At 43.4% G+C, this 12673-nt stretch overlaps 2 protein-coding genes across 3 annotated transcripts; both read right to left on the minus strand.

Annotated features, from left to right (window-relative positions):
* Positions 1-789: 789 nt before the first annotated feature.
* On the minus strand, positions 790-9389 carry LOC112556483. The gene is made up of 9 exons (XM_025225522.1): positions 9127-9389; positions 8292-8500; positions 7370-7918; positions 6515-6861; positions 5459-5998; positions 4503-5339; positions 3601-3770; positions 2714-2957; positions 790-1792 (listed from the first exon to the last, which is right to left on the minus strand). Exons 1-6 carry the CDS (start codon positions 9265-9267, stop codon positions 4936-4938), a joined length of 2190 nt encoding a protein of 729 aa, XP_025081307.1. The 5' UTR covers positions 9268-9389; the 3' UTR covers positions 790-1792; positions 2714-2957; positions 3601-3770; positions 4503-4935.
* On the minus strand, positions 9299-12436 carry LOC112556485. 2 transcript variants are annotated; one of them, XM_025225524.1, is made up of 2 exons: positions 11094-12436; positions 9299-9880 (listed from the first exon to the last, which is right to left on the minus strand). In XM_025225524.1, the coding sequence occupies exons 1-2, from the start codon at positions 11094-11096 to the stop codon at positions 9332-9334; spliced, it is 552 nt and encodes a 183-aa protein (XP_025081309.1). In that variant the 5' UTR covers positions 11097-12436; the 3' UTR covers positions 9299-9331. The 2 variants fall into 2 exon arrangements, with proteins under 2 accessions (XP_025081309.1, XP_025081310.1); XM_025225525.1 differs by lacking the exon at positions 11094-12436 and adding an exon at positions 10414-10782.
* Positions 12437-12673: the final 237 nt, after the last annotated feature.

Genomic DNA, 12673 nt, shown 5'->3' on the forward strand with positions numbered 1-12673 from the left:
AATGACGCAATGGCGTACAGAAAGACGTAGTACGCAGGACACGACACATGCACAATGTGAGACTGATAGATGTCTATAGACGACTGATGTCTGTCTGCCGAGACTCACTCTTGGCCTCGTGCGAAGTTCTCCGCGGTCAGTCTCGGCGAACCAGTTGACGACCTGACTTCCGGAAGAGCAGCGCGAAGATGGAATTTAACGAGACTTTTGATATCAAAATATAATTACCGTAAGTGCATTACTTTGTTGCACTATTTAACTATTTTTGCCTATTTAGAACACGAAAGTATTTGCTTCCCTAGTCTGAAATCTTTCTTATGAAATGATAAATAATATGAAACGCACATAAACATCTACAATCATCAAGTGTTCGCATATATGCTTAACCTCGGTATCTCACTTATATAAAATCCGCTTGTATGAGTAGCGTGGCTTGGCTTGTTTTCTATATTTATTTTTGCTCAGAATTTGGTATTTTATTATGCTTTCAGTATGGTGATTGCTTGTTACAAATTCAAGATAGTGGTAGTCCGTTAAAAAATCGGTAGTGGCAGCTAAGGTCAAAGACTTAATTTAATTTGTGCTTTTGTAACGCAACATTACGGCAGAGGAAGGTCGCACTCTGCGCCGACAGTAATGATAAAACGAAGACAATAGCTACACTGACAGATGCGGTGAATGCAGTCTTGCCATTCCACGTAATCTTCGATAAGTCAGTAAAGTTCTGCAACCAAAAATACCTGAAAGTTATTATAACATTTGTACGGAAGCTGCAATCTTCGCCCAACTCTGGCAGATAGAAATATCGTTCGATCAACACAACTCTTGTCGGTCATTGTAAGTTGAGCTTCCTTATGTCAGTCATGTCAGACTGGCCTGTATTGCACGAAAAAAGCTTGTTGTGAAGTTCGACATCAACTATTTGTGAAGCAGCTGCAGGGAGGTAATCAGAGTTTGAAGTCCACTGCCCATGTGTAGATCTAAAAATCTAAATAACGGCTGACATCATCTCTGCGTCGGCGAAGGGGGAAGGGGCCGGAGGGGTTGTGAACTGAAAGCACTGGTGTTCTTGGTATGTTCATATACAACGACGTTTTTTTAAACAATAAGAATAATATTTAATCGATACACTTCTCAAGTAATTTAATGAATGACGCGATTATTAATTACTAAATTTTTATGAGCATATCTTCGGCTATATGAAAATTGTCGAACCTTATAGTCGCAGACTAAAAGCATGTACAGGAAAGAGGAGAGTATATATGAATAGATAAATAAGTGAGCCAACAATAAATATTTATCTTTTTTATGCACTCTTCTTCAAAGTGCCTTGAACAAATCTTGGCTCTCAATGGATTAAAACATTTGTCTGAGCGGCCTGTAGCACGAATGAGAGTCGCTCACAACAAACAACAAAAAAAAAAATCGTCTGCAAGCAGTCGAGGGATATTAGTTCGTGACTGACTTACAACTCGCTACAATATGTAATTAGTCTTGTCACTCAGACTTAAACATGTGGCGCGCAGCTAGCCTTATTGAAAGTCGCTAAATGGTGGTGATTAGTGAAAAGGAGGTTCTGGGGAAGGCGATAATCAAGATGATGTACCTGAAGTGTACATATAATACACCCACATCCACACACCAAGCTTTGTCAGCTGATGAACCTCATCGTGTTATGCTGACACAGTCGTTACGTAGTCTAGGTCACGTGATGCAGGTCACAGGGTCGCACTGTTCCTGAACTTGCAGGGGTCACAGGAGTGGTGTCCCTTTCAACGTCTCCACACGGCAGCTGGTAAAGAATGAGGACAGACTGGTAATACTTTGCTCTAGTTGGTCTAGCCAGCTATACCGAACGAATCTCACACATCTTCCTACCGTTTTAACACTGGATTGATTAGAAATGTTGATCAGCATATTTTTTGAAAAGAGCCTTCAAAACATAATGCTACATAAAACACTGGGCACATCAGTAACTTTGTTGGGACTAAAGATGATGATGTTTGTGATCTTTGTAGAAGTGAAAAGAAAACCTTCGGAATATTTTAGGGAGTGTAATTTCTTTGTGATTTTTTTATTTTTTTTTTTTTGGGGGGGGGGGGAATGCAAAAACATATTTGGAATAAATATACGAGTTCTTCAACGACGACTTTAAATGAAAATCTCGTTTTGAATCTTGAATGCAGTAATACTTCAAGAGAGGTTCTGTATTCGATTTAATTTTACTGCCTGAAAAAATATATATCAGTTTAAAAAACCTGCTCCAATTAAACAACTTTCACTAGATTAGTGCAATATGGAAATAAAATTGAAACGCTTTAAAGTAAGCATGGAAATGAAAGGGAACATTGATGCCCTTTATGCAACTTCTGGCTTAAATATAAATATTACTTATTTTCATTAATGAATTTATACTACTTTCAATGTCTTTTGTTAATTGTGTGTGCTGTGTTTTGGTTTCATACTGCAACTGTAATGTATATTGTGATTTTATACGCGCAAAGTAGTTATAAATACTGATGTGATGTGTTGTAGAACGAATGCACATAAATGTGAAAAATTGTTATTTGTGGAAACCTGTTTGGTAAAAGCAAAACAAAATCAACAAAGAAACAACCTTCTTTCCACAGTGTCTAGACAAACCTACTTAATCACTAGAGCGGACACAACACAGTACATAGTCGGATGAGCCAAGGACTGACAGCATTTTTACCGTGATGCCAAGCCTGGTCACGACCTCACTGCCCACCATGTCAAACCACTGAGGCGACGCGTTCTTTGTCACGTGACTGATATCCACAACGCAATGAAATGGCCACGGCCCCGGATGCAGGGGAGGATTTGGTTGAGGAGACTGGGTCTCCAGGAGCCAAGAGAATGTAAACGGGGATGTTGCGCTTGACCAGTAGGAGCCAGTCATGTCAAGGCTTTACCATCAGCTCATCGAGGTTCAGGTTCTAGAAGAGCGACAGGGTAACATGGATGTTTAAGACTATGGAACAAGAAAAATTGTGATCATCTCTTTTACAAAAGCAATGCTGGGGAATATGTTCAAGCCAATGCTTTAATACAAGGCGTTGATGTATTTATTAGAGAATCGTTCACGTTATGATGTACGTAAAGCACCATAACAGCAACGGAAATTTGGTAGAAAAATTATTCAGAATATTTTCTTTTCTCTAAAGTCCTTTAAAATGTTTTTATAAAAATATTCAATAGGAGTTTTTGTAGAATTTTTTTCCCCATCAACTCTAGAAAGGTTGGTTCTGAAGCGCACCATCGACATAGCATAAAAACTCGTTTTTCTGTACCTTCTATGTGCAGACATTTCATTTGTATCTGTGACTACCCTAAATACGCTTTCTTTCTTCCCTTTCTTACACAAATTATATATATATGTATGATGAGAGATTTGCATATTTAAAAGATACATAGGTATACAGGTATTTTGACTAAATTATAAATCCTCAAATACTGATAGAAGGAAGGATAGAAAAAAAATTATAGAAAGACGAATAGACCTAAAGAGAGTCGGCTTCAGAGAGAGTGCGTGCACACACACACACACACGCACAGAGATTTAATTAGTATGCCTCAAACCTGATGAACAGGAAGTCCCAGAGTGTCGTCACGACGCCGACAGTGCTGCCATCTCTCGATGCTGCTTCCGACTATCTCCAGTCGGCAATGTAAGCTGGACCCGGTTAATATGTTCATCAGCCGGAGCCGTGTTTGGTGGACGACGCACTCTCCCGACCACCAAGAATTTCCTGGACGACGAAAACACAAAGAAATCCTAACTTTTGAATGTACACAGTAAAGAAAATTAATGGATTGGCAGGGTGCAGTATAAATCTGAATATATAAATACTCCCCTTCCCTGATTTATTAGTTGCTCTTTCTAAGAACGACAAAGAATTTTTATCTATACACCACCTGGATCAGCTTGTTCATATATCCATTTTTTCGCTGTTCATAGCTTCATTAGACTGACCCTAACCCTGACGTCTTAAGTGGTCATATTTGTACATGGTTTCACAATTCTGTTGTTGTTGTTTTTTTTTTTTTTTGTTTTGTTTTTTTTTTTTTAATCCCGTTGTGTTCAGGCATCATCAACTCTTCCTTTAGATTCTGATTTCATTATGCTCTGTACCACTAAGCACTTCCACTTTCATGTATTTTCTGAATAGCACTAATGCTTTTGATTGGTTGCTGTTGTTACTTGTGATTCTCTTATTGTATTTTTTCTTTAAGTTTCTGTTGTTGATAATTGTTTTCACGTGATGACCACGTACTATAAGTTCACGATTTAATGGCATCCATCTAATCTATAAAAAAAAAAAATTAAAAGAATTCAGTTTTGTAAAACAAAAAAAAAAAATGGAAATAAATATTCGTATCTGTGTACGAACGTGACTTCACGATATTGACCTCTTTCTCAGCATGTTTATGTTTGCAGATATTTATCTTAATGAGTCCATAATGATCAGAAATACAGCTACCGCTTTGAAGTCTTTAATGGCGAGTCTCTGGTCCCAGATGTACACAGTGACTTTGGCAGAGGGATGGCCAAGCTGTGTCTGCGGGTAGAAGGCAGTGGCAAGCACCATGAGGGCGGGGCCGGTGACCCCTACTCCCTGGTACACGCACGCGTAGCCGCCGCGCAGTTGGACCGTGGTGACGTAGATGTGTCCATCAGACCCCACCTCAACCATCTCGGTCTTCTCTGTGTCCTCCGCTTCTTCTTCCGAGACGCCCTGCTCTTCATCTTCCTGACTCACCAGTCTTTCCGCAGGGCTCAAAATATGGCTGACATGTTCAGCGGTGGTCAGTCCGGACGAAAGGTGACCTCTGGCCAGGTTGTGACCTCTCGACATGGCGGGCTTCATATGGCGGAAAAGGTGGGCTGTCCTACTTTCGAGCGTTCCAAACAGATCACGTACACCTTCGTCGGGTCGTGACCAGGTGGAAGGTAGTGCGGCAGTCGGATCCGCACTGGCTGCAGGAACCGGAAGTGTGCGCCGACCCACAACTCCACCAGCGGACTAGGCGATGTAGACGCTGCCAGTGGCGAGGCCCATCAGGCGCTGCACCTGCGCCAGGTTTGGCGCACGACCCGGCGTGAACCGCCGCCGTGACGTGACGCCCCACTGCGTCAGAAGGCACATACAGAACGACGTCCGAGTCGCCGTGGTTGAAGGCGCCGCCGTCGCAGGTTACCGGGTGTACGGCGTACCAGGTGGGGCAGAACACTGGGGTGGCTGTGAACATATGGCTGGCGTGCCGCTGTTGACTGCAAGCCTCTCTGCTGTCTGCTGGTGACTCGGTCTCCTTCTGGCCTATAAACGTGGATCAGGCATCTGATTATTAGGTGAAAAGCGCTCAATTGATAAAATAAAAAAAAATGCGAGTGCTATAACGAAAACGACGACGACAATGATGATGATGATGATGATACCTTGCACTTTAAGCTCCCCCCATACTCGTGTATGTCCACTGACAGGGCCAATTCCGGATTTCGAAGGGTATACCCACACCAGCTGCGCAGTACAGCGGGACAGACAGTGTAGCCTGTCATACATGGTGCCGTTCGACTGTCGGTCCTTGACCCCGACGTAGACCACGACCTTCCTCTCCAGCCCCAGCACGTTGGTCCAGTGCGCCACCCACACCACGTCCTGCGCTGCCTTTACTAAGTCACGGGCGTCCTCTCTTCCCATCGGCCGCACCGGCACCTTCCGCTGTCGCAGACCTCCCAGCAGCCCTGATTGGTCGCCAACGTCACGTGACTCGCACAGCACCAGCACATCACTGAAGCGCAGTCTCGGAGCTGTGCTGCGCGCATTGACACTGGTGTTCCTGGCTGCCGTCGTCGTTACTGTCGTTACCACGGTGCTGGGCGTCTCCGACTCTGAATTGGAGGAAGCTGAGGTGACGTTGCTGGTTTCATCGCTAGACGATGTCGTTGTGGGGCTGCTGCCAGGTCCGGAGTCCGCAACTGAAGACGTGAAAACGGCATTGCCGATAAAATCTTTTACTGTGGAGGCTTTTAAGGTTTGTAACTGATAACTAGGTTTTTGTTTATGACATTTAGTGACTAATGAAAGAAGAATTCCTGCCTAGATTTCTGTATCTTTATAAACTCCTGTTGTTTGATATTGGGACATAACTTGTACATTTCTAGATCTTTGAGACATTATTTCCAACTATTGAACACTTTTGAAAAAAAAAAGGTATGACAGAATCAGTTAATATAAGCTTTAAAAGTAATGTGCCACATCTATATCACTCGCTGCATTAACTTATACTGAGATGAAGAATACTGATACCAAGTTTTCTGGCTGGAAAGAAAACACTTTCTCGAACAGCACATGTGGAGCATTGTATTAAATAATTATTTTGACAGTTGATAAGGATTTTATGTTTACTGCTGCCTGTAAGGGACATTAGGCAAGACGTATGTGCAGTCTTCTAGGTGGAAGATTGAAAACGGCGATGCAGCCACACGACTTACCAACGACTAGGCCGTTTAGAAAGTCGCCCACCTCTCGCCCACACGTTTCACAGTCGTGAGGGGCAGCACCAGTGTGAGCGTGGCCTTCATGACAGATGAACTTCACAGGCGGTCCGTCGGTAGGGGAAGGGAGATTACTCTCGCTGTAACGATAAACATCCCCATCGCTTATCTCCTCCGCCTGCGCCACCTCCCGCACCACCACGGGTGGCGATCGAAGGGCGTGGGTCAAGGCAACGCAGCGCCAGTAGGAGGAGCAGTGTCGATGCTGGCAGCTGGCCGCCCAGAGATGAAGGCCTGGAACTCTGGCCCACAGCTTCTCACAGAAGTCTGGAAATCGAGGTCGCCTGGTAGAAAGTCACGTGGTTTAAAGAAACATCAGCCAACAGACAAAGTGCTCCACATATCGACTTTTTAAATATGTCATCTTCAGGCAGTGCACAGACTGAGGCACAATAAATGGTAAAGAAGGTATTAGAGAGAAAGGAAAAAATGAGAAAGTGATGAGAGAGAGAAACTGAAGATAAAGAGATGGCAGAGAGAGAAATAGGTTAAGGAGAAATGGGAGAAAAAGAAATGGGACAGGGAGAAATGGAAGAGAGAATTGGAGAGAGAAAAAGGCATACCTATACACGAACCATGGTTTATTAATAAGCCTACCACTTTTCTAAATCTAGTTCCCATATTGTGTCTTCAGAAGGGAGAAGCCAGAAAATATTTTTACTACTGCAAAAACAAAACTATAACAGAAAAGAAAAACAGAAAGGATCGTAAATGTACACAAAAGTAATCAAAAAGAAAAGAGAGAAAGATTAGTGTGAGTAAAATGTTTCCCTGAATGGCAGCATCGCTCACCCGTAGTCTGGCCCAGCCTCGTCACACACAACAAACAAGCTTCCAGACTTTGCCTCTTTCACCAGGGACTGGACCGCCTCTAACATCTTGTGGGCTTTCAAGAAGTCGAACTCGTGCAAGCGCACTTCACCCAGCGTCTGCCCAGGTTTTGCCAGCGCGCTCAGACTGGCCAGCAGCAGGTGCTCCAGCAGGTAGGAGGCCAGTCGGCTCTCGTTCCACGTGATGACCACTTGGACGTCGTGACCACGCCGTAGCCACTCCCTCGCCGCCAGCAGCAGCACCACGCTCTTGCCCGTGCCGGGAGGTCCGCACACGAAGAGGCGACGGGAGGAGCTCGCCTCACTTGCATCAGCAGCGTTAAGCTTGTACAGGGCGTGCAGACTGTCAAGGTGGCGGGCCATGTCCTGCAGCAGCTCCACCTGGTGGTGGTGGAGGGTGATCTGCGCGAATATTTCTCCTGCTGTCGACACAGCTTCTGGCAGCGTCTTGAGCGACATCCGGGGCTTTGTGACGCATGGAACGGTGACAGTGGTGGCGGGTCCGCAAAACCTGCAGCAGCAGAAGCAGCAGTCACCGTGCGTCAAAGGCAAGATTTTTATCCAAAATAGCGAAGAAAAATGTACTATAGTACTGATTACTATCACATAATCTAGTTTTGTAGTCGATATCCTTGTTTTAAAAATGACATGATAAAATATAGGTAACAATATAAAGAGCTTAGCACAAAATGATTTAGAGGACTGTATAGAAGACTTAGGCATGAAGATGATTTTAACATATAAGCAAGCCTTTGTGAGTTTTACTGCACCTGCGTGCGGTGGTAATAGGGGTGGGTGGGGGGATATGAATGCTTGTTTGTTGCTTTGATCTCAGCGACCTCAAGGTGACCAACCAGCTTTTGAGGGCGAACATAGCCACTAACCTGGCTAGAAGATTATCATAAAGGTCAAAGTCCATCAGAGGATCTCTTTTCGAGGAGACCACTAGTTTGTGCCACCACCTGCTCATCTTCTCTAAGACGTCAGGGGTGACGTCCCACGGTGTGGCGTAATGAGAAAGGTCATCAGAGCAGAGGCACAGGTCAGCAAGGTCAGCTGGTAATGGCCTCGACCCGAGGCATTGACCTAGGGACTAGAAGGGCACATAAGTGCGAACATGAAGATTATGCGATCGAAAAGCCTATATGGATATAGGATGAGGAATTGTGTCGATGCTTGCAGCAGCTGCCAAAGAAAAATGTTTCTAACAAAGGTTTTAGCGAAGCTGCTGATGGTGGTGTGTGTGTGTATAAAATCAACTGAGGTTGACTAAGATTTTTCTTTCTGATGTATTCATAATATAATAATATTATTACTCTTATATGACAGTGGCTATCGATATTGCTAAAATCAACATTGATAAATAAACGTGCATGCTGCGATAGCAAAAATCACACATAACGAAAATCTAGGATTATATATTATAATTTGATGAATCGTTTTGAAGTGTTCCCTAGGATTGTTACAGGTCTCATGTACACTTCCACCCGACCCCCCCCCCCCCCCCTCATATAATAAAGACAAATGCGACTGAGTTTCTAGTCAGTATTATGATTAATATGATTTTATTCTAACTTGAAAAAATATAGTCTGCCGATTATACTATCTTTGTCTGACTTTGTGTGTCCGCAATAGCCGGCCTAAAGTTATTCTTTACGTTTCACTCTATAAAAATAAGGTCAAACATTTGGTACAGGAAGTTGCTGAACATTAGCTCACCGTCTTCAGGTCGTTGTCACCACAGAGAGCTTGCATGATGTCCTGCCGTGTCACGTTTGGCAATACCAGCGACACCCTGATGGTCAAGTCGGGCGCCAAGTCTGACACGAGGTGCCGTAGCATGAGGCGGGCTTTTCTCATCTGCTTCACTGCTTTTTTGATCCTTTTCTTGAAGATGCTCAGGAAGTCACCGCACCCGCCTTCCTCAGATGATCTGTCTCTGAGCGACTTGATTTCGCAGACGATCAGGCCATGATGGCGGTGTTATGATGAGGATGTCGAAGTCACCCCTACTAAGGTCCTTTCGTGACGACTGGTCATCCGCGGCGAACCGCTGGAGGTTTTTAGACTGGGGCAGCAAAGCGGTGGCGGCGGCGTAGGCTTCTTCGCCCAGGTAGTCACCGAACTGCAGCTGGCTCAGCATCACCATCGCCTGTTTCTCTCGTTCCGCCATCTTGGTCAGACAGAACAGCACGCGCTGCTGCGCCGCGTCGGTTTTGACTTCACTTTGGTGGACCAGAGAAAGTTGCCCTTCCTTGCGACGAGAGGACCGCTTGGTCTCCGGCTGTACATCGTCGCAAGGAGTTTGCGGGACATACACCGACTCGTCGGCAAAGGTCAGCACGTCGTAGGGCACGCGATTAATGTGGATGGCGGGGATGGTGTAGACCCCCGTGTGACGTCTGGGAAACTGCTGGCGGATGTTGTCCAGCCAAAAGGCCATATTTTTTTCCAGGGCACTTGCTTCATCACTCTAAAAATAGAACATATTTACCAGCTTTGTATGTGACCACCCATGACGAGCAGAAAAGGCCCCGAAGAGTTATCTGGATCTTTTATGCAGTGACTTTCTTTAAAAATGGATTCCTTTTTTTATTTATTAAATTAACAGAAAATACACCGATATGTTAAAATAAAAGTTAGAAATTGTTTTTAAATACATTGTAATCGTGGTAAAGCGGAAGCATGGCGAAAACATATCTGAGTGAAGCCAGTGAAACATTTTGTGCTTTTTACTGAATAAAGGGGAAAGTGTTTATTCAGTGCTAAGTAAATTAACAGAACAGTACATGTTTATTAACAAACACATGGCATGAAAGTTGTGCTTCTAAAAAAAAAAAAAAAAAAAAAAAAAAAAAATTATGTGCGTGTGTGTGGGGGACGCCAGTTCTCCAAGTCTTGCGGTATGTCAAGCATGTACATGTAGCTTTCTTCATTTTCTTTATTACACACTCCCACACATGTGCATTCTCGTCCTCTTACACACACATATATATATATACCTACACATTCCTTTCTCTCTTTCAGTTATTTATTTCTTTCCCTCTCATGAGCGGTCCGATGGCGCAACGGTTAGCGCCTGTCACTAATACAGTGATGATTGACTGTCGTGAGTTCATATCTCTCGGGCACACAGTTCTTTCTCTGCATGTGGAATCTGTTTACAGGGCTGGATGATTTGCTGTGAATATAACCTTAGATGCTGGCTTGGCGTAAAACATCAATTCCTCTCCCCCCCCTCCCTTAACACACATCTCTTTCTCATACTCTGTCCCTACATATGCACCATTCACGCACTCCTCTCTCTCTCCCACATATGTATTATTTTATTTTCCACATCCGTCTGTAGTTCTACGAGAGGAAATCCCAGTATCCAAAGAACCTTTATCTTACCTTGTATTAACAACATTGTTAACAACATTATAAGGTATAAGTGTTTCTAGAAAAAAGACCTTCATCTTTCCCTTTAATTTAACAAATCTCACATTGTACTTTCCACACTAAACTGCAAAATGCTTAAAGAAAAATATCTTCTCCCAAGGTCGTACGATCCTCACATTATTAACAATAAACGTTTCATTGTACAGCAATATCCCACCCCTTCCACTTTCCCACTGTTCAGCGAAAAAATAAAACAGCCTATATTAATTTTCCCCTCACTCTCTACAGACAGGTAAGCAACTCACCATTTTGGAAGGAAGAGCCACTCGTCCTTTCGCAGTTATTGTTTACTGTATCTTGTATCTCGCACCCTTGATAGCATTATCTGTCAAGGACAGCACAGCTGTTTACAAAGCAGTGGTTTAGGTGTTTACACGGCAGTGGTTTGGCTGTTTTGGTGCGTGAAAGACGAACAGGAAGCTCAAGTCGATGACAACAAAAGGTCTTTGCACACATCGTACAACAGAGTAGTCGCTGTGGATGTTGTGTACTTCAGACGTCGCAGACGCCTGGTTGACAGCTTGGCATGAATGGAGACAAACACGAAAAAAAATTAGAATGCTGCGATTTAATTCTGTGCTGAGCACTTGTAACTGTGGTAGAGCACTTGCAGGGCAGACTTCTATGATCTGTGTTACGAAAACAATCATTTACCTAAAACACATGCACGTAAATTCTAATCCATTTGCTGTTTTTTATTCTGAATGTACTCCAGCAGTTGACACAAACATGTACACTGCATGCTACACGACCACAAATAAGTTCGTCAGTGATATCTGATACCACGTGATAGGAACTTTTCGCTTCCGGGTTCCTCCGAGCCAATCTTTGTTTATCTGTCCTCCTCACTTGGATGCCCTGTCACTTGTGTACCGACCTTTTCTGCCCACTTGACCATATTGACTGTGTCTGTCGAATCACTTCAACATTCAACATCTTCAAACATATGCACTTAAGGTATTCAATAAAACCACTTTCAACACCACACAAACGCACTACCTATGTGCGCAGTAGACCTGGAGGTTTGTACCTCCAATACTGAGAGCTCTCGTGTCGTCTGCACTTTCGTTTCTGGTTGAGTGCCTGCTGCTCTTCACTTGTTCCTTGCTATAGTCTGTAATTCTATATGCTGGTGTATATGTGCATGTGTGTGAGAGACAAACTACAAGTTGGATAGATTTTGGACAATAAGGACACAAATAATAACGTGAGTGTCGTCACCATGATGCAAAGGATTTTTTAAGGTAATGTTGGTGTTTGCAGGCAATCAGCTGTCTCATACTGATTAAAATCACACACAAAGGAGCACATTTTCAGCCATAGCCTTTACAAATTACATCTCTAGTTAAATGTATGGCTGCTTTATATTTTGGATGGACGCTCTTGCACAAGTATTTATTTGTTAAACTATCATAGAGCTTATATATATATACGACGTGAGAGCTGATCATGGATGTGAAAAAAAAAAACCAAACAACAACGACAACAAAAAACAAGAATGGTTACATGCCCATTCCTATACATCTCTCTCTCACACCCTCATCTACACTATTATCACTAATTAATAAGATTTTTGTCATATCTTGATGTTATAATATTGTAGCAATATTCTAAAATGCTTACCCTTTCTCGGAAAGATGTACAACAACAACAACAAAAAGTTATACTTGTTCTCGGACTTGCACTCATCCCTTGACTCAGTACCAACTGACGAACGGTTTTGCTTGTCCTCTGAAACTGGCAGTTGGAGAGACAAAGCTCGATAAGCTGACAAGACTCGCCATTTATGCCTGTCTTGAGCGGTGAGGAACAGATCCTGCACGGA

This window comes from Pomacea canaliculata, linkage group LG2 (assembly GCF_003073045.1).
Source record: "Pomacea canaliculata isolate SZHN2017 linkage group LG2, ASM307304v1, whole genome shotgun sequence".
NCBI lineage: Eukaryota > Metazoa > Mollusca > Gastropoda > Architaenioglossa > Ampullariidae > Pomacea > Pomacea canaliculata.